We start from the raw sequence: 19,955 nt of genomic DNA on the forward strand, positions 1-19,955 counted from the left end.
AACCTACTGCAAGACCAATTATGTTTAGTGTGTATTATAACTACATAAATTTCAAAAAATTTGTTCACTACATTAGTTTCCCTCCTGATTAACTGAGCAATCTGCAGCAAGCAGCAAGTCAGTCAAATTGGTAAAACAGGGCAGAACTGAATAAAAGTTTTATGAAGGGGATGGAATCAGGGATGGCAAAATGGAAGCAACCTTTCTGTTAATCCTCCCTTGTATTTTTAAAAATGTTTTATTAATTCTACCATTTTATTGTCCGCATATATTTAGCTTTTATCCTTTACCGACATCAGATCTACAAGGATCAAGAAACAAATACTATGTACCATTTTATCAGAACACCTAGAGTAACAAGGTCTTCCAAGAATGTGATTTTCACTGGAATGGAACATACAAAGTGAGAGTAAAATTCTCCACTTCTTGCTCTAAGAAATAGTATTCTGGATTCTCAAGATGCAGTAGCTTCTTCCACTGAGGCAACTACATTCACAACAAAAGGCTGCCAAAGAAGAAATCCTTAAAAATACCAGCATTATTTTAGTCTAGTTTTAGGATTTGGATGAAAAACAGATCACCTTTTAGGAAATAGTTATGAATCAAAGTTCAAATATATTCAAATCTTTAAGAGCTACTGTAAAAAAAAGTCTTGCTTTCCATTCCCCATAAGCTAATTCAGATATATTAATCAATGGATTTCTGAATGCCAGCGATGCAGCAATGTTGTCCTTTACCCACTGGTTTAAAAAAAAAAAGCTTTGTATTCACTTCTTTCTTAGTGCAACAAGGAGAAATTAATAACACATTTTGCCAAAACCAAGATAACCCACCTTCTCTAAATGTCCAAACCAGTGAATTTGATAGTTATGTAGACACATCCTTCAGTAGCTTAAAACTTTAGCTATTTAGGAATGGTTTTCCAAGCTACTGAAAATCAAAATGCTCACGATTTTATTATTTCTATTATTATTATCACTGCTGCTTTGAGTCACCCTTGAATCCCAGCAACTGCATGGACTAGCCCAAGGACGGCAAACCTTTTTGTTGTGGTATGCCCAAAGTGTGCGGGCGTATGATAGCGCACGCGCATGCCGGCAGAGACGCTGTGGGGAGGGGCATTTGTCGGGAACAAACGTTGAATTAATGGAGCATTGTGTGCCTTTGCTGACATTGGACGTTTCCTGGACTTCTTGTTTTATTTCTTGCTTCCTGGATTAATTGCCTTGTTCCTTTGCTTCCTGGACTAATTGATTTATTCCCTTGCCCTACTGCATTTCTTGTTTTGCAGCCGTTGTGCTCACAGCTTTGTGCTGGAGGGGTGTGTGTGTGTGGGAGAAACCTGGGAGCATAAAGGGGTGGGTTTGAACTGTCAGCTGACTTTGTTGCCTCTGTGCCATGCCCCGGGTCACCACAGTTCTCACTGCTACCACCATCCCAACCACTGGACTCCTAGTGAGCCTGCCCCACTTTAGCGGTCACAGTTCATTGTGAATTCCTGTGTGCGCGCCCAGTCTGCCTGTCAGGGGTCCACACACCAGATGCAACTAGCGGCTTCCTTCTGGTGGCCAGCCGTGGTCTTGTAAAACAGCTGCTCATTTGAAAGGGGGCAGCAGCTCCCAGGAGGCAAGGGAAAGCAAGTGGCCATGAGTTCCGGATCATGACCTAGAGCAGCCATATGATCTAGAGCAGCTGACAAGATGGCTCCCTGTTCTTGCCAGGCTCCTTGCCTGCTGCATTCTCCACCATCTCTGGCCAGGGTGGCGGGGTCCTTGAATGCTTGGTCTACTTGTCTGGGCTCTACACTGGATACAGCTCACTGCCTCCTTATCAAGGGCCAACAGCTTTCAATATGTTGAAGCCTACAGACGGTTTCTCTAGAATGCTTCCAGCACACGCTCTACAGCAAATGTTGAACGTGCTCCTTGAAGAACCAGGGCTTCTGAGAGAGAGGGGTAAGCTCAGTACTGACCAAGTCCATGTAAAAGCCCTCTGCCTGTTCTCAGAGCAGCAAGTCCCAGTCACCCCAGCCTAGGTCAGCAGTGTGGCATGGAACCTCAGCTGCCCAGCCTAGCTGTGTGACAGCCACAGCTATTCCTGCTGTTTGGCACCTAAAGGTCTCTGCATCCCTGTACCTCACGTCACCAGCTGACCTTTGCTATCTCCTTTTTCCTTATGTATTGTGTTCTTTATGTTACGTTATATTATGTTATCTTTCATATTATAATTTTGTTATGTTAGTTCCTCTGATATGAGCAAGAATGGTTTGTTTATTTATCTATTCATTTATAAATGGTCTTGGAGGATACACAAAGAGACGAGAAACCCACGACAGACTCTGCTAGTGCAAACTCTCTCATTTTCCAGCATTACAAAGTAGAAACTATAAAAATCTATCTTGTTCCCAGCTGGGCTACCATTTGTTCATGGTAACCTTTTTGTATTGTAAACAGATCTATCGCAGAACGGAGCAGGTTCAATGCTGCATCATTAGAGTCACTCCCACTCACCTTCTTTATCAAGCATGCAGCCATGTTAAGATTATCCATTTCAACGGCTAAATGTAAAGGTGTCCGTCCACTCTGCCATTCGGCCGCGTTCACATCAGCTCCTTTCTCAACCAGCAACTCAAGAGAGGCTAGGTTTGCACACTTCACCGCAAGATGCACGGGGAAAAGACCTGAAGCAACAGCAGTAAATATTATTCAACATTTAGCAGGACTGGGAGACTCATCCTTCAAGCCCAAACCAGGGCTGAAGCATCAAGCATGATAGAGGATTATTTACAGATCCAGACTGAGATGCTGAATTATACAATTGATAGTGTAGTACAGGTAATCCTCGTCTTATGACCATAATCACAGTCACCCTTCCTTCAACATCCAATTTGATTTCGGTGGTCTTGTAACGAGAGACTCCGGTTTCTTACAATTCCCGTATTACTCACCGAGATAGTTAGGTATCTCAAGAAGTGGGAGAGTCTGGGGGCCCAAATGACAGAGAAGAGTCTTCAACATCACTTCATCATCCAAATGTATAGCCAAATGCACAACTGAGTTGCCATATCGATCCAGCAAAGTGGGATCTGCTCCCGCCTGAAGTAGGAAACCAGCCACCCTTGGCTGATGGGTAATAACAGCCAGATGTAATGGTGTCTAAGGAAAAAAGGGTCAGAACCAAGTTCCGTCAAAAGATCAGAGCAAGCTAACAAGATCAATAGATTGTCACCAGAGAGAATTTCTACTTGTATTTATATTTTCAACTACAAATTTACCCTTAGGCACAATCCAAAAATCAAATTACACAGAGCTGTACAGGTAGTCCTCAATTTACAATAGCTTATTCAGTGACAGTTCAGAGTTACAATGGCACTGAAAAAGAGACTTATAACCATTTTTCACACTTGCAACCATTGCAGCATCCCCATAGTAACATGATCAAAATGTGGATGCTGGGCAACTAACTCATATTTATGATGGTTGCAGTGTCCTGGGCTCACCTTTCACAACCTTTCTGACAAGCAAAGTCAATGGGGAGGCCAGACTCACTTAACAACCGTGTTACTATAGAACTGCAGTGATTCACTTAACAACTGTGGCAAGAAAAGTCATGAAATGAGGCTAAATTCACATTACAAATGCTTCAGTTAGCAACAGAAATGTTGGCCTCTATCGTGGTCATAAATTGAGGGCTACCTGTTTAAGTGAATGCAAGTATACCCCCTGATCAGATCTCTCCTATATTCATGCATACTCGTCTCTCACCACAAATGTGTTATCACTGAATTTGAGACACTACCTATTGTACCTGCTGTAAGTGATTTTTGATGTTGATGATCTGTTGATTAGGAACACTTATAGCCACCTGGACCAGCTGCATAATCACAGTTGTCTGCTCATGAATAATAGCTAAGTGCAAAGGCCTGTGGGGGAAAAAAATATGGATTTAAGAACAAAGAGATATAGCTGCTTAATTGTAACAGCAATACTAGTCGACAACCATAAACGAGAATTGCAATCCCTAAAGCCTCTTCCAATTTGCCCACAAACCCCAGGCATGCCTGGCAGTTCCCATGTAACAGAGCAGAAACTAACTGAGCTCTTTTTGTCTTTGTAACAGAACTAAGTGGATCATATCATCAGAATTCTGTTTCTGATTGATTATTGAATTTGTAATTAGCCTGATCTGAAGAAGTTCCAAAGAAGCAAGTTTTTATTCATCTTTCTTTGAATATACAGTAGTGCTATAGATTATATATGGTGTTAGTTAATTAAGGACTGTTTTATTTTGGTGTGATGTAAAGTGATGGAAATCAAGCTCTGTTTAACCTTCAGATTCTTCTACAAAATGTAGCATTAGTTCTCAATTAAAACAACATGAAAAATAGTTGGAACAACTTGAAAAATCTGTGGTAGCAATGCTACATAATGCACACTAAATTCATTTTAAACACACAAGTGCTAGCAATATAAAAATCATCATATACAACTATGTAGAGAAGCTACTGAGATTTACAAACATTCCAATAACTTTCACAAGAAGTGAGAAAGCTTTGTATCATGTATTTTTTTATCTACCATTAATTTTATAACAATTTTCCCTTAGGTTGAGCTTGGTATACATTTTATTGATTTTTTTTTTTTGCAAATGTGTTTGGAAACACTTGTTCCAAGGTTATTATTTTTGTCTCCATTTTGCCATGTAATTTTATATTGCATGATAACATTATTATATTATGTTGTAATTCAGTAACAATTTATAGTCACGTGAAAAAGTAAGTACACCTCACGTAGGTTTTTTTCCTCTTTTAACATATGTGGATATTCCAGTACTTATCTTCATTCTATAGTTAGTCCTCAACTTACAACCATTTGTTCAGCAACCATCTAAAGCAGTGGGCCGCCAATTGGTGGGCCGCGAGAAAACTTTGGTGGGCCACAGAGAAGTCTCACCCACAGAGCACCCCCCCCAAAAGCAATTAATCCAGGCTGTGCAGAAACACAAGGCTGCGCTGCCCACATGGCCCGCGGGAACCCTACCCGCCCACTCACTCCTTACCCGGCAAACTTGCCTGCTAAATTGCTATTTTTCCTTTTTCCGACCATCATCTGTTCTGCTGTGCCGGGAGATTTAGATTAGCTAGGAAGCAGAAAATGGTTGGATTTCTTGTTTTCTAGCTAGTCTTTAGATCTTCGGCTCTGCTTTTAAATACAGCCGAACCTCCCTTAGGACTGAAGGTTTGCTTGCAAGCAAATTCAGTGCAGACTCACAGCAAGCAAATTTGAGATACTGAGCTAGTCAATGGCAGATAAATAGATCACTGAATGATTCTGTGAGCAACTCAATCTGCCTGCTTTGCCTGATTTTGGATAAAAGTTGCTCTTTTTTATAAAAAATTCAATATTTACATACATGGTGTGTTGTGAGTTAATTTTGTGAGTTTGCTTGCTAGCAAATTTTGTGAGTTTGCTTGCAAGTAAATTTTATATGACAGACTGAGCTAGCCAATGGCAGATAGATTTCTGAATGAATCTGTGATTCTGTGAGCAACTCAATCTGCCTGCCTGTTTGCCTGATTTTGGGTAAAAGTTGCTCATTTTTTATAAAAAAATATCAATATTTATATAAATATTTATAATATTTACATACAAGCCATGGCCAGCCAGTCACATGACCACCAAGCCACACCCACAAATTAGGTCACGCCCACAGAACCAGTTAGTGGTCCCTGCGATCTAAAATTATGAGTTTAGTGGTCCCTGAGGTCCAAAAGGTTGGCGACCCCTGATCTAAAGTTATAACAGCACTGAAAAAAGTGCATTATGACCATTTTTCACATGATTGCTGCACATCCCTAAGGTGACATGATCAAAGTTCAGACATTTGGTAACTGACACATATGTATGACAGTTGCATTGTCCCAAGGTCAGGTGATCAACTTTTGTGACCTTCTGACTAGCAAAGTCAATGGGGAAAGTCAGATTCACTTAACAGCCAAGTTACTAAATTAACAACTGCAGCGATTTGTGTAACAACTGTAACAAGGTCATAAAATGAAGCAAAATTCACTTAACTGTCTCACTTAACAACTTCCTTCAAATATTTTATACCTGTAATATATAGTTCCTTTAGAAAGAAGATGGGTTCTGGAGCTTCTGGTTGTTGTCATGGCGATACAGATGTGGGTTAGCGGAGCTCCGCAAAACCCAGCCGATTCTATTTGCCAAGAGGTCCTATGGAGCCAAAGCCACCCTGGAGGGGTGACAAAGATAGAGGGGCCCCTTTGTTGATCGTGAGGGGTGGTGGGCTCCTCACCTGATCTGAAGGAACCTTTCTGACTAGCGGAAGAAAGGACAGCCATTATGGCCAGACCAAGGCTGTGACAACCAGGACGAAGGAAGCAGGAAGTGATGATTTTACAGCAATGTATTTGATCTGGGTGAGAGATTTCTAATTTCTACCTTGGACCTAACATCCCCAAAAAGTGGTTAAAAAAATTGGACTCTACAGTGCAGAAGGAAAGGAACATTTTTTCCCACCTCCAAAAGAATAGCAGTGAGTGAGATTTTGAGCCGATGACAGATCGAAGTAGAAGACAAAACAACATTAACAGGAAGTTAAAATCTAAAGTAAAAGGAAAGATGGACTGGTTATTTTAGGAATTTAAACATTGCTTAAGGCATTGAGATGTTTTCCCTCTTTGTTCTGTTATTCTGAGTGGAAGAACTTTTGTGGAATAAACTTGGATTTATAAAGGTGAAAATGGAATGAAAGCATGAGGGTGACACCTACTGGCTGGAGAAGACGTTACACATGTGAAGAAAAGCTGATAAATTAGTTTACTTTATTGTCCTTGCACCTCGTACAACGAAATCAAATACCATCTTCAGTGTGCATCATGGCCATGACCATGAAAATAAACACAAACACACATCCTTCACCCTTCACACATTGAATTGAAAACCCCCGACACCACACCAACACTGCACTATACAGCAGAATTCAAAAGAGCTACTGCCCTGGGATAGAAGCTGTTTTTCATCCTATTTGTCCTTGTTTTTATTATTCTGTACCATCTGCCAGATGGTTAATAGTTCAAAAAAGGGGTTCCCAGGATGAGATGGATCTTTGAGAAGGTTTTGGAATTTCTTAAGGCAGCGGGAGCTATAAAGCTCTTCCAAAGAGAGGTGAGGGCAACCCATGATCTTCTGGGCAATGACTTTAACCCTCTGGAGTGCTGTCTTATCTGCCACCGTGCAATTGGCAAACCATACAGAGGTGCAGTATGTTAAAATGCTCTTTATGGTGCAGCAGTAGGTCACCAGCAGTTTCTCATTCAGTTGTTGTTTTCTGAGAAGCCTCAGGTAGTCTAATCTCTGCTGGGCCCTTTTGACCAGGGCTGCAATGTGGGCACCCCAGGTCAGGTCCTCTTTTAGGGTAACACCCAGAAACTTAAAACCGGCCACTTGCTCCACTCGGTCTCCATTGATAAGCAAGGGCTGGATGTCTTATCTGTTCCTTCTATAATCCACTATAAGCTCCTTGGTCTTATTGGTGTTGAGGACCAAGTTATTGTCTCCACACCACAAAAGCAACTGGTCTACCTCATCTCAGTAGGCAGACTCATCCCCCCCGGAGATAAGTCCCACCACTGTTGTATCATCTGCAAGTTTGGCAATAGTATTACTAATGTGAGTGGGAATGCAGTCATGCACATAAAGAGTATAGAATAAGGGACTCAACACACAACCCTGTGGTGTACCAGTGTTAAGAATAAGGGCTGAAGAGGTATGATTACCTAATCTGACCCTCTGTGAGCAACCAGACAGGAAATCCATAATCTAAAGGCAGATTGAATTAGAAAGCCCAAGGTCCAGAAGTTTAGACACTAGTCTACATGGAAGAATTGTGTTAAACACAGAACTAAAATCCTCACATAGCCCTCCTGCTATTCTAGATGAGTCAGAGCAGCTCACAATCCGAGATTCCAAAATATTAAGGAGGAAAAAGAAGAAGATTTGCCAGATGTAATGGGTGAGATAATTGCAAAAATATTGAAAACAGAAAAAGAAGAAATTGCGATGGAAATAGACGAGACGTATAGAGTGCAGACAAACTATGCAAGAAGGCACAATCTTCCTAGAGAAATTCATGTTCGACTGATTAAGAAGTCGACGCACGATGAAATATTACACAGAACGAGAGATAATCCAGTAGAACATAACGGAAAACAAATAATTGTTTTTAAACAGGTGCCGAGAGGAGTTAGGGACTTGAGAAGACCGTACCACTTTCTTACAATGAAGCAAATAAAAAATACAACATCAGTTTTAGATGGTTGATGCTGGAGGCAATTATGGTCAACTGGCAGGAGGAAAGACATCTACTAGACACAATTGACAAAGCGGAAGATTTCTATGATCAAACAAAGATAGGAAATTATAGGCCAATATCTCTATTAAATGTGGACTATAATTTTTTTGTAACTATAATAGCTGAAAGATTTAAGAAAATACTAAATAAATTTATACACACAGAACAAAATGGCTTTCTTCCACTTAGACACTTTAGCAATAATATTACGACAATTTTAGACATCATAGTGAAGAGTGTAGTGGAGAACACATAGCATTATTATTCCTGGATGCTAAAAAGGCCTTTGACAATGTAAAATGGAGTTTCATTCTGCAACAAATTAAGTATATGGATTTTGGGCAAAAATTCCTAAATGTAGTATAAGCAATATATAATAAACAACAAGCTAGGATATTGATAAATGACCATACAACAAATAAATTTGAGATATATAAAGGAACGAGGCAGGGATGTCCATTATCACCATTATTATTTATTTTGACTTTGGAGGCACTAACAAGAATAATTAGGAAAGAACCGGAAATAAAAGGACTAAAAATAAAGAAAGAAGAATATAAATTACAAGCCTTCACTGACGATTTGGTTTTTATTTTAGAAGATCCGCAAAATTCGGGACCAAAATTGATAGAGCAATTAGAGGAATTTGATGAAGTAGCGGGGCTAAAAATTAACAAGGAAAAAACTAAAATACTTACGAAAAATATGACAAATGTACAAAAAGAAAATTTAACAATGATAATGGACATCCAAGCGACAAATAAAATTAAATATTTGGGAATTGTAATTTCAGCAAAATGTATAACCCTCAAAGAGGACAATTATACCCCACTAATCAAAAAAATAACTGAAGATCTTAGGAAATGGAGCAACCTAAGACTTTCCCTTATGGGGAGAATTGCGTCTATAAAAATGAACACATTACCAAAATTATTGTTTTTATTCCAAAATGCTCTGGTAAAATTAGAGAAAAACTTTTGATCAATTGGATAACTTTTTTGATCAATTGGATAAGCTAATATCAAAATTTATATGGCAGGGAAAAAAGCCCATAATTAGACTGAAATTGTTAGAGGACACTACTGAAAGAGGAGGATTCGGCCTATCAGACCGGGAAATATATTACAGAGCGGCCATTCTGACTTGGGTTAAAGATTGGATAAGTGTTAAAAATAAAAGATTATTAACATTAGAAGGATATAATCTACAGGCAGGGTGGCATACCTTTTTGTGGCAGAACAAACACCAAATTCATAACTATTTTCAAAGGTATAAAATTTGTCAGATCTTATTAAATGCGTGGAATAAACTAAATGCCAATTCTACATTGAAATACCAACTTGGCTATCTACATTAGAAGCATTAATGTACACACATTTATTGCAACGAGGACAGGTCATTACATATGAGAACATATTAGATGAGAAGGGTGAGTTAAAAACAAGACAGGATTTGAAGGATTTGGGATTTGAGATAGAATGGTGGGCCTATTTACAATTACAGTTGAGGTTTAGTAAAGATATGAAAGAATGGGGTATTAATAGAGAGAAAACAGAATTAGATAAAATATTATTAGGGATGGATGAGAAACTGATTAAAATTTTTTACAAATTATTATTGGAATGTAAATTGGAAGAGAAAAAGGTGAAAGAAATGATGCTGGCCTGGATGAAAGATTTGGATATGGCATAAATTTGGAAGATTTTATGGGACAGGAATAGGAAAATTACTTCGATGGCATCATATAAAGGAAATTTACATAAAATGTTTTAACGATGGCATATCCCACCATCAAAATTAGCAAAAATGTAACCGAAATTATCCACTAAATGCTGGAAATGCAACAAAGAAATTGGAACATACTACCTTGTATGGTGGAAATGTGAAAAAGTCCAAATATATTGGCTGAAAATTAGAAACTGGTTAGAAGAGATGTGTAAAATTAGACCTGAAATTTTTCTATTGGGAATCAATGTTGGAAAATATAATGAGATAATATACCTAATAGTTCATGTCACCACTGCCGCGAGAGTAGCTCTTGCCCAAAGATGGAAAGGAAATGATATGCCAGAAGAGATGGAAATAATTAGAAAAATTTGGTCGTGCGCTGAAATGGATAGAGTAACTCAAGAATTAAAAGATAAGACTGAATCTGATTATTATAAAATTTGGGAGAAGTTTTACCACTGGTTTAAAAAAAGAAAGGAGTAATTGTAACAAAGATGATTAATATTTATGTACATATGTAAATTTGTATTTTTTGTTATTTATGCATGTTCACTGTTTTTAATGTTTTTTCTGTTTGTTCATTAATACAATTTATTAAAAATAATAATTTCACATCATCTGCAAAGAGGACACAGTTGCTTTTAATGTTGTCACATACGTCACTGATGTAAAGCAGAAAGAATGTGAGTCCTAAGACACTGCCTTAGGGGACACCGCTATTAACTGGTGCTGCATTTGATAGGGCCTTCCCTATTTTGACCATTTGTTGTCTGTTTGACAGGAATATGGCTATCCACTTGTGCAGGAGTCCGAAGATGCCGTAGGAACTAAGTTTCAGCAGTAGTTTGTCGTGCATCACTGAATCAAAGGCTTTGCAGAAGTCTATAAATTGTGTCTATTGCTTTACCCTTGTCTAGATGTGTGGTCCAAATGTTTCTACGCTGTAGGAATTGCAGATTACAGGGCAAATTTTTCCTGAAACCAAACTGCTTGTTAAAAAGTAGGATGTTTGTTTCTAAATGTAGGATGATGGATTGGTTTATAATAGATTCCATGACTTTACAGGTGACGCAACACAGTGAGATTGGCCTGTAATTTTCTAACAGACTAGGGTTTCCCCTTTTAAAAATAGGTATGACCGCAGCTAATAACCGTAAGTCGGGCAGGAAGCTGGTTCTGAAAGATACCTCATAGATTATGCTTAGAGGTTTGGCTAGAGCAATGGAAACTTTTTCAAAAAGTAGGCATATAATCCGTCAGGGCCAATAGATAGGGATGGCTTTAGGTGCTGTTTCAACGTTAACTGCTGCAAAGTCAATATGTAGTAAATTGTTACAATTTGTTGTGGTGTGACTAGGAAATGGGGGGCAGCAGCCATTGCTCTCGACAAAGACTGAACTGAAGAACTTATTAAAGTGGTTGGCCTTTACAGTTTCATTGTTACAGTCTTCCCCGTTAGGCCCTTTTAGGGGTGGGATAGATTTTGAGTCTTTAAGTTTGGCATTAACAAAATTATACAAGGCTTAGGAAGAGTTCAAATTTAACAACTCTTCCTCCAGTTTGCAATGGTGATTGATACATTCCACCTTTATCTGGCAGCCTAAGGCTTTGTAGCAGTTTTTAAAATTAGTTCCGTAGCCAGTTTTGCTGGCTCACCAAAGAGATTTTTTTTCTTGGATGATAGCTTTCTTATTGATGTGGGTAATTTGTTTTTATTTTTGGCTTTAGGAGTTATTTTTTGGTACGCATAGAATAGATTAATGACTCTATTGTGCTGTATTGCATTCTCTGACAAAGCGATGATTGGTGGATCGGGGAAATACTGTAGACACAGGCTTCAGCAAGGCATTTGACTAAGTAGCCCACAGACTACTTTTGGTAAGAAGAAAAATGTGGGTTAGACAGCATCGCCACCAGATAGATTCGTGACTCGCTGATCAGCTACACTCAGTGTGCAGTCTTTACAGGAACTACATAGAAATGGAGGGAATGCTCAGGGGAGTACCACATGGTTCTATACCAGTGATAGTGAACCTTTTAGTTGTGGTGTGCATGCCAGTACCCACAATGCAACACCCCCCGCCCCTCCCCCTTACCTGCACTGTGCATGCACGCGCCTCCCAGCTGATTTTGGGCCCATTTGAGGTATTTTTCGCCCTCCCAGAGGCTCAAGGGAAGCCTCCGAAGGCTGAAAACGGGCCCATTTCGGCACTTCTGGTATTTCCAGAAGGCCCATTTTTCAGCCTCAAGAGGCTGCAAGGAAATTCAGAGGTAAGAAAAGTAAGATTTTAAAATTAGGTAAGAAAAATCAAATGGACAAGTATGGAATAAGTGACACCAGTAACTGTGAGAGGGATCTAGGAGTTTTAGTGGCAATCTCTTAAATATGAGCCAACAGAGTGCTGCAACTACCGTGTTTCTCCAATAATACTCCCCCCCACAGGAAGGCCCAGCACTTCTTTGTTCGCATGCAGTCAAATTAAGTCCTGCCCCCCAAATTTGGGCCTATTTAAGCGCATGCATTCTCCACCATTTCTCACATTGTTTGAACACAAGGTGAAGAGACATGGGGGGAAGGGCAGAGGGGGGGAAAAACTTGCCAAACTCACCCCACGTGCAGCCATGCCTCGCCACGGGGCCGCTTCCATCGGCCATTAGGAGCGCCCTGCGGGCAGCCTAGGCGAGATTGCCCCACACACAGCCTCGGCTAGAGCGCCTTGCAGGTAGCCACACCTTGCCACCGGGCCGCTTCTATTGACCATTAGGAGCGCCGTGCTGGCGAGGTGAGGCTGTGCGTGGGGAGATCTTGCCGAGGCTGCACATGGGGCGATCTAGCCGAGGTTGCCCGCAGGGGAAAAATTAAGTCACCCCTTGAAAAGACTGCCTAGCCGCTTTTGGGGGGTGAGGTTGTAAAAAAATAAAGCCCAGCCTTATTTTCTGAGAAACATGGTACCAAAATGCAAATGCAGTCCTAGGCCTGTTAGTATTAAGATCAGGGGAAGCATCCGTACTTCTATACTGCTTTGCTAAGACCACACTTGGAATACTGCAAGATCAAGACTGGAATACTGAGTCCAGTTTTGGCCTCCACAATATAAAAAAGATGCTTAGAGTCCAGAGAAGAAGAACAAAGATGATTAAGGGATGAAGGCTAAATCATACAATGAACTGTTGAGGGAACTAAATATGTCTAGTCTAATGAAGAGAAGGACAAGAGGTGACATGATAGCGGCCTTCCAATATTTGAGGGACTGTCACAGAGAAGAGTGGGTTGACCTATTCTCCAAAGCAATTGAGGGCAGAACAAGAAGTAACAAATGGAAGCTTATCAAGGAGAAATCTAATCTAGAATTAAAGAGAACTTTCCTGTCATTAAAACAATTGATCAATGGAATGGCTTGCTTCCAGAAATCGTGGGTGCTCCATCACTGGAGGTTTTTAAGAAAAGATTAGACAACCATTTGTCCAGAATGATATGGGATCTTCTACTTGAGCAAGGAGTTGGATTAGAATAAACTCCAAGGCCTCTTCTAACTCTATTATTCTGTATGAGATCTGCTAATTAAATAATCACTACAATTAATCAAAATAATTGTCATTCTTCATCTTTTCTAATTTGCCAGGAATTTTCCTGATTTATTTGAATTTTCAAAATTATTTTAATGTATTTTATCTTCTTATGAAGTTCTACCATTTCCAATATCGTTTAACTTTATTTGGCAATCTCAATGCTTCTCATCCTGGTTTAGGTTTATGGATCAATTCTAATTCCTTTACTTTTCATTGTGGTTTAATTCTGATATTTTTCCTGATTTGCTATAAACTTCATTAAATTCATCTTATCGTAAGCCTTACTTGCCTCCTATATGATTGCTTCTGACATTTTTAGACTCGATTTTTATTTTTTTAAAGAATTTTAATTGCTTTTCCTGTTGTTTTTAATACAAAATTATACACAGACTCCTCATAATTTTATATAACATTGGAGATGCGTAATTTCACCAACGATACCACATAAGGAAAACTATCTTGCTAGGTGAGTTGAAAAATTTGTTTCTTACAAAATATGCTGAACCAGGGATTACAGAATTCTTTTCCATGTAAGGTTCTTTAGTTAAGTCACAGAGCTGACATAAATTTGCACTGAAAGAGTATCTCCATAATGAAGAAAATACTAAAATAGTGCCAAGAAATTTGAAGACTAATTCTCTGCAGATGATCTCAGATTAGGAACTCTGATCTTTCCAAAATATACTTACGTATCTCCATTTTCATCCTGACAAGCAGCTAAGTGTCTTTGGACAGCCAACAACATACGTGGGTCAGCAGTAACTGCGTAATCCAAAAGGGCCTGAGCACTGCGTCGAGCTACCATTAGCATCCAGGAACTGCATTCCTGAGCTAGATGAGATGAGGAATGGGAAACTATTAAAACAAGCAATGCAAGCACAAAGATTTTCATCCCAATCACTCAATTCTTTGCTACAATTCCATCTTTTTATGCCTTTTTTTCTTAAAAAAGAGAATATCTAATTTACTGCAGTGCTGATAGTATGTAATGAGAAAAATCTCAGAGTGCCTGTTTTTCAAATTAGGTACCATAATATTGGGTAAATTACTTTGATCTAAGTCCACGTCCAAATGCCTGATCCTAGGATCAGTTGGTTATGGCAACAGCATGGGCTTGCCAGCAGATTTGAGGAGTGACACGTTCCCCACCCCCCAAGATCTCATGATCACACTTTAGGCACTCAACAACTAGCCTTCATTTATGGCCATTTGCAGCATCCTTTAGTCACATGACTGCAGAAACCAGCATTTACTTCCAGTTTCTCACAAAAAGCATTCTTTGTGAATAATGGATTTGCTTAATGACTGCAGCATTCACCAATGCACAACCACATGCTGACTTGCTTAAATGACTGATACAACTGTAATTCTGGGCTCAACTGTGGTCATTAAGTCAAGGACTACCTATACGGAAGAGAAAGTTCGAAAGCTAGAAAACTTTGGAAGGTATGTAAAGGAATGACTAGATCTCTATGTTTTATATTTCTATATACCCATTTATTGTTTGGAAAATAAAAGTTTGAATTCTCGACAGTTCCAATGTAACATGATGATGTACCAGTCTTTGAGAGAAAACCAAATATGTTACCCCAAAAAACTGTAGTGGTTTTCACAGGGGAAAAACAGTTTTTCACAGAGGAAAAACTACCTTCAGAATATAAATCACAGAAGTTTTGAATTAGATAAGAGAAAAAGAAAGCTTCAGAGTTGACTCTCTTCCTCTGGTTTAGGAGCAGATTCTAGTATTTGAACATCCCTTTTTTAAAAACGAATTATCAATAAAGATTAACTGAGTTCACATATATTATGTTAGATTAGACTTTCTTACGGAGCCAACCTTGTAATAAATAGCATTTAACGATTACTATCCCTTCATAGTGCTTTACACCACTAAGTGATTTAGACAGCATACTGCACCCAATAATCTGGGTCCTCATTTCACCAACCTCAGAAGGATGGAAGGCTGAGTCAACCTTAATCCAATGAGGATCGAACTCCTGGCAGTGGCAGAGTTAGCCTGCAATACTGCATTCTGAAGGATAAGGTTTATTCCTTAAGTTTGTGAGTTTGTTTCCGAACCTTTTGTTACCAAGCTAGGTAACATCTTCAGCAGAGTTTAGGGGATGTCGGTGTCAGTGTTCTGTTTATAAGGGCTTAGTGTAGTCAGTAGATCTAATCACTATGCCAGCACAATTCGTGCTAAACTCACGCTATTTTGCAACAAGCTCTATTCTCACAATACCGCAATATTTTTAAGGAGTTTATGGAGCCTCCTTGAAAGTGAGCAACCTACTGGTCCTTGAGAATAACACCTGCTTTGCTATGTGACTAACAGTGTTTCCCAACATGGGATCTGGGGGTGGGTGGGGGGAATTTGATTTTTAATGGGGACAATTAAAAAAATGAGCTATTAACTGAATTTTTGAAAGCCTGCTAATTGTTCTTATAGATTTGTGATGGGACAGCTGTGTTTCATTTACCTATTGTTGTCTTTGTTAAATGCATTTCCTAGGGCCTGGTCTGAAAAGGATACCCCAGCTGTGGGGAGGAGGAAGCAACTGCCAGCCAGTCAGATGTGTTCCCACTAAGGATCACAGGATAGCAGAGTCTCTCTCTCTCTCTCTCTCTCTCTCTCTTTTCCTATGGGCTTTGCTGCTGGGTGGTTGCAGGGAGAGCTGCTCTGTGGGAAGATAGAACCAGGACCCAAGTTTAAGTAAGAAATCGTTAGATTTACATTTATTTTTAGTCTGTGTTTTTTCCCAGGCTGTGTTTTACAAGACTTTTCCTCTCAGAGCAATCTGGGGCTGAGCCACGCATCCGTAGGCCATGCCAGGCCTGTGGGATTCACCTCCACTTGAGGTGAAGCTGACTAAATTGGAGTCTAATATAAAATCTCTCTGCGGCAGGCATCAAGCATCTCACTAACTTAAGTACACTAAAGCTGCAATAATAATATTTTCCCGGGACTAAGCCCCATTGAAGACAATGGCACTGCTGAGTAGACATGTATAGGATTGCATTGTAAATATGATGCTTGAGGTGAACTCAAATTGCATTTTGGATTTGTTAGGTACCTTTATTTTAATATGTATAGCAATTAATATGATCAAAGTATTGCAGAAAAACCTTTCATTAAAATTACTTTGTATTTATGCATGTCAGTTCTTTATTATATGCTTTGAAACTTTCTTTGCAGTTTTTTCATATCCCTTCATACTATTATTTTTTAAGTTCCTCGGTACTTCTGCTGTCTTTCCTTCTTTTGTTTTTTTCTCTTTCACGGATGCCATGTTCTTTGGAACGTTGTTTAAACCAAGTTAGTGGCCTTTTAGGCTTCCTCCGTGCGAGAAGTTCACTTTTTGAATAGTAAGAATTGTATGTCAGGGGGGACATTAGGATTTTAGGGATACTTAGGTGGGGCACGGCCCAAAAAAGGTTGGGAACCACTGGTCTATAAGAAAGCTTATCCTGTATTGGGCTGGGTGCAAAAAAATCAGAAAGGTGTAAGTTGGGCGTGTCCCTCGGCACTGGCACAGGCGAAGTTCTACAATTCCTTGGGTGGCAAGGTAGCTGGAGGCTCGCAAGCTCCAGCTGGCCTGATCTGCATTTGCTTGCTAGAGGTTGCTAACTCCGGCCAGCCTAATCTATCCTTGCTTGCTAGCGGTTGCAAATTCCAGCCAGCCTGCTCTGCCTTGCTCGCTGGAGGGGAAAGAAGCTGAAGGATTTCAGAGACCCGAAGGGCAAAAATTGAAGCACAAGGTGCCCCAGGGGGTGGGAGGCCCAGGGCAGCTGACCTTGTGCTCTGCTTAACAACCCTCATGTTCATTTAGGGATGCAGTAGGGAAAGGAGAGGGTGAGCTCATTAAGGGAGGCGGTTTCACTTTACAGCTTCTCAACATGCAACCATAATGGGCAGACTCTATTACAATCATATCTCAAGGACCATTTGTATACATATACTATAAATCTCCGTTGAGTTAATGAAACCCTCATAAATAACCGAGCTCACCTATGTAAAGCCAAAACCATCTGATAACTTAAAATTACATATAACCCAAAACAAAAAGAAAAGGACAGTCTTGCGAAAGTGAGCAACACCTTCAATAGCACTTTCTAATAACAGCACTTATTTCTCATCACAAGTATCAATTGTTTAGCACAGATAAATGTATTTATGCTGAAGTTTGATATGTGAACTATATATATATATATATTTCAGTAACTCAGAATACAAAGTTAGATTTTACAACTTTGGGCTACTTTTGAGATTCTGAAGATGTTTATTTATATATCGTGATGAAACTCAAAAATTCATAACTATTAAAAGAATAAACATGCAATTATAAATTACAATAAATCGGTAGAGTTTATGACTGTAGAGTAGAGAAAGAGTCCGGACCATTTAAGCAAATTAAGCCGACAGCCTAGGCTTGAGGCATGAGTGCCGTGCAACAGGGTGAGCTCCCGTTACTTGCCCCAACTCCTGCCAACCTACAATTCGAAAGCATGCTAATGTGAATAGATAAATGGTTACCACTTTGGTGGGAAGGTATTGAATGGTTACCACTTTGGTGGGAAGGTATATTCCATGCTCATCAACATATAGTCACACTGGTCACATGGTCACAGCAGTGTGTACAGACAACACTAGCTCTCTCAACTAAGAAATGGAGATGAGACTACCCCCTAGAGTCACAAACGATTGGGCCTTTAGTAATCTCAACAATGAAAGCTAAATTGAGGATGCTTCCCAACCACAGAAAAAATAGTTTTTACTTATCTCCCCAGACATACCATGCTGCAGCAATTCAATATAATCACTGCCATCTTCTGAAGGATGATGTTCACTATCTTCCACTCTAGCAGTTCTGGGCATTTGGATACCTCTTCCACCCTGATAGTTGCCCATAGGATGTGATCCAGATATGTAGATGCTGTTGTTATATGGATTATATCCTGAAGAATGCCAGGGACTACCAGCTAGAAGAGCAGAACAAAAAAAAAAGGCCATGCAATTTAGACTATGCATGCCTAAAAAGAGTCATTTTAACTGTTCATAATATTGGTTGTTGCTGCAAGTACTACCTAAAAAGTCAACTCTTTTTTTGCAAGCTTTGAATGCCACAATATATGACAATTCATAAGGGAACTATAATCACCACTCAACTATTCAGCTATTATTGTATCATGAAGACCAAAACTGGACTTGGTATAAAGCAGAGAACACTTCCATCTGATCTTGATTCTATCTCTCTGTTAATGCCGCCTAGGATTGTATTGGCTTTTTTGACAGCTGCAGTACACGGCAGGTTCATATTTAAGTTTCCAACCTCACCATGAGTTTAGAACACACCAGAAAAGCAGAATCGAATGAGAACACTTTTGTAAAAGTTCAAGATTAAAGAGTGTTTCAAGTGCAAAATGATTTGAATATCATGTGTGTTTTGCACATCTACAATAAAAAGCCTTTGATTTCAAGTTAAATTGCAACAGACTATTAAAAAATTAAAACCCAGAAAGTCCTATCAAATATTAATATTTACCTCCATTAGAACCAAATCCACCAGCTCCACCGCCAGCACCTCCCATAGGCGCACCGCCACCGAAGTGCTGGGGGAACTGGGGTAAGATCTTCTTACGCTTCCTTTCTACTTCTTCCTTATCTGCAGCCAAAGATATAAAAGAATAATCAATTATGTGCCCTGCCACCCTGTTAAACACCAAAAGTAGCACATCACATGGAGTGCCCTGTACCTTCTACCACTGGGTAGTATGTAAACTGCTTGGAGTCACTCACATCACCCCCTCGCTTGCGCTTCAACTGAAGAAACACAGTGACTGGACGATCTATTTTTGACTTGTGATAAGGCGGAGTACGGAAAACAATGGCATACTGTAAGGACACAAGACATGGGTTTAGTGCAATCACATATGTCACGTACCCTTGAAGCACATAAACTCTCAAACTGTTCACCTGCTGGTTTCTTCTTTGATTTCTTGTTTTTCTTTTTCAGTGGTATTATGTTGGACTGGGCTTTTATGATCATGTTTTTTCAGTGTTTCCCATGGTTCTGGAGCTGTTTTCCCCTTTAGGATTATCCATGAAATTTTGCTTAGTCTCTCTCTTGGTTTGTTAAAATCAGCTCTTTTAAAGTTTAAGACACTGGTTGGATTACATTCTATTATTTGTATTTGCATTATACTGAATTCCAGTATGATATGGACACTCTTGCCTAAGGTTCCATCAACCAACTCCCTCTATCACTTCTCTCTATTAGTAAGAA

At 39.5% G+C, this 19,955-nt stretch overlaps 1 protein-coding gene across 3 annotated transcripts in view; it reads right to left on the minus strand.

Annotated features, from left to right (window-relative positions):
- Positions 1 to 19,955, minus strand: part of NFKB2 (nuclear factor kappa B subunit 2) — a 48,026-nt gene that overhangs the window by 6,058 nt on the left and 22,013 nt on the right. For all 3 annotated transcript variants that reach the window (XM_087932133.1, XM_026714494.2, XM_026714493.2), the window contains 7 exons: positions 19,426 to 19,564; positions 19,215 to 19,334; positions 18,466 to 18,651; positions 14,361 to 14,502; positions 3,808 to 3,922; positions 2,948 to 3,155; positions 2,511 to 2,680 (listed from right to left, as the gene is read on the minus strand). In XM_087932133.1, coding sequence (XP_087788259.1) covers positions 2,511 to 2,680; positions 2,948 to 3,155; positions 3,808 to 3,922; positions 14,361 to 14,502; positions 18,466 to 18,651; positions 19,215 to 19,334; positions 19,426 to 19,564 — 1,080 coding nt within the window. The remainder of the gene's footprint in view (positions 1 to 2,510; positions 2,681 to 2,947; positions 3,156 to 3,807; positions 3,923 to 14,360; positions 14,503 to 18,465; positions 18,652 to 19,214; positions 19,335 to 19,425; positions 19,565 to 19,955) is intronic.

The sequence above is a fragment of the Pseudonaja textilis genome, chromosome 4, assembly GCF_049901715.1.
Source record: "Pseudonaja textilis isolate UNSWEBS1 chromosome 4, rPseTex1.2, whole genome shotgun sequence".
Taxonomy (NCBI): Eukaryota; Metazoa; Chordata; class Lepidosauria; order Squamata; family Elapidae; genus Pseudonaja; species Pseudonaja textilis.